General features: G+C 41.3%; 1 protein-coding gene across 1 annotated transcript; it reads left to right on the top strand.

Moving 5' to 3' along the window:
* The first annotated feature begins 623 nt into the window (after nt 1–623).
* LOC120560717 (GTPase IMAP family member 9-like) lies at nt 624–1,299 on the top strand. Its single transcript, XM_039803544.1, is given in 3 exon segments — nt 624–693; nt 696–1,205; nt 1,208–1,299. Coding segments are annotated over 3 exon segments (672 nt in total).
* Nucleotides 1,300–1,798: the final 499 nt, after the last annotated feature.

Below are 1,798 nucleotides of genomic sequence, written 5' to 3'. Positions count from 1 at the left end.
TTTTGTCGTTTTCAAAATGTTTTTTACTTTGAGAGTTCATTTACAATCCAAACCACATCGTCGTAGGTGACTTCAGGCAGGTAGTGGAGAGATTGTAAAAAGCCCCACTATATCCCCACTCAGAGACATTCTTCCGGTCTTCAATTGTTGCGTGACATAGGCCTATGGTGTTTGTTTGCTTCAGCTATAAATCCTGGCCCCAACATTCCCACACAAAAATCCATGCATTGTTTGCATTGTTGATATTGTTGATTTATACACTCCACTGTTAATTTGAGTTAACCTTTGTTTAGTAAATAATTACTTTTTACTTAAAAGTTGCCTTGCATGATCTCCTTCTTGTCAAATTTCAAGAGCCAGTTTGGGACAAATATTTCTCAGGAGCCATTTTGAGGGTGTAATCTACTGTGTATATGAATGTGCTGCAAATTACTGCTCCTGAACACTGAATTTCTTTTGAAATGAGAAGCATAGAGCATTAGGATATTTTACAGGCTTAAGTCAAATATTATTTTTTCATTTGTTTCACGATGTTGATGCACTTAACAAAAGATTATGGATATCTAGAGCATTCATTCTTTTTCTAATGCTATTAATTCTTCCATACAAAACAAAAAGGGGATATGAGGATAGTGATGGTGGGGAAGACAGGGAATGTGAAGAGTGCCACTGGAAACACCATTCTGGGACGACGTGCTTTGAATCAAAGTTCAGTGCAAAGTCTATGACTGTAGACTGTTCCAAGGGCAAAGCTGAGGTGGATGGGCAACAGGTTGCTGTTATCGACACCCCAGGCCTGTTTGACACCAGGTTTGGCATGGATAGAACAACTAAAGATATGAGCCAGTGCATCTCTTATGCTGCTCCTGGACCCCATGTGTTCCTGGTGGTCATCCGGCTGGGCAGATACACTGAAGAGGAAAAGCAGACAGTGCAAAGAATTCAAGAAATCTTTGGACAGGCTGCAGACAAATACAGCATGGTTCTCTTTACTCATGGGGACCTTCTTGAAGACACAGCTATTGAAGACTTCTTGATGGAATCCTCAGACCTGCAAGAACTCGTGACCAGATGTAATGGCCAGTACCATGTCTTCAGTAATAAGCTGAAGGATCGCTCTCAGGTCACTGAGCTGCTCCAGAAGATCAGAAATCTAAACCAAAAGAACGGAGGAAGCCACTACACAAACGAGATGTTCCAAGAGGCCAGGGGGCAGTCGAAGAGGAGAAACAACGCATCATGAAAGAGAAAGAAGAGCAAATACGCATAGAAAAAGAGAAATTGGAGAGAAAACTTTAGGAACAATATGAAAAACAGATGAAGAAAATTAATGAACAACTTCAGGCTGAGAGAGAGAGGGAGAGGAAAGAGAGAGAGAAGGAGAGGAAGAGGGAGAGGGAGAGAAGAGAGAGGGTGAGGCAGAGGGAGGAAAGAGAAGCAGAGAGAAAGCGAGATGAATTGGAGAGAGAAAGGCGTATTGCAATTATGCAGAAATATTTAGAGGAGCAGCGGGAAAGAGAACTGGAAGTAGAAAGAGAAAGGTTGAGATGGCAAGCACAACAGCTATCTGATTCAGAAAATGATTGTACGATTCTCTGATTTGGTTTTTCTGTAAATCTTGACTAAAATGAGAAAGAAAGGGTCAAACTTCCCTCCTTTCACTATAACACTGGACGGTAATGACAACTTATCAGCCATCCTTCTTGGCCGACATCATCAGCAGCAATGCATATAATACATGTACTATATTGGCTACCTTTGAGAAGCAAGTTCACCAGGGCTTAATTTGGAACCTTTT

This window comes from Perca fluviatilis, chromosome 1 (genome assembly GCF_010015445.1).
Source record: "Perca fluviatilis chromosome 1, GENO_Pfluv_1.0, whole genome shotgun sequence".
NCBI lineage: Eukaryota > Metazoa > Chordata > Actinopteri > Perciformes > Percidae > Perca > Perca fluviatilis.
This window is presented reverse-complemented; position numbering and strand designations above follow the sequence as displayed.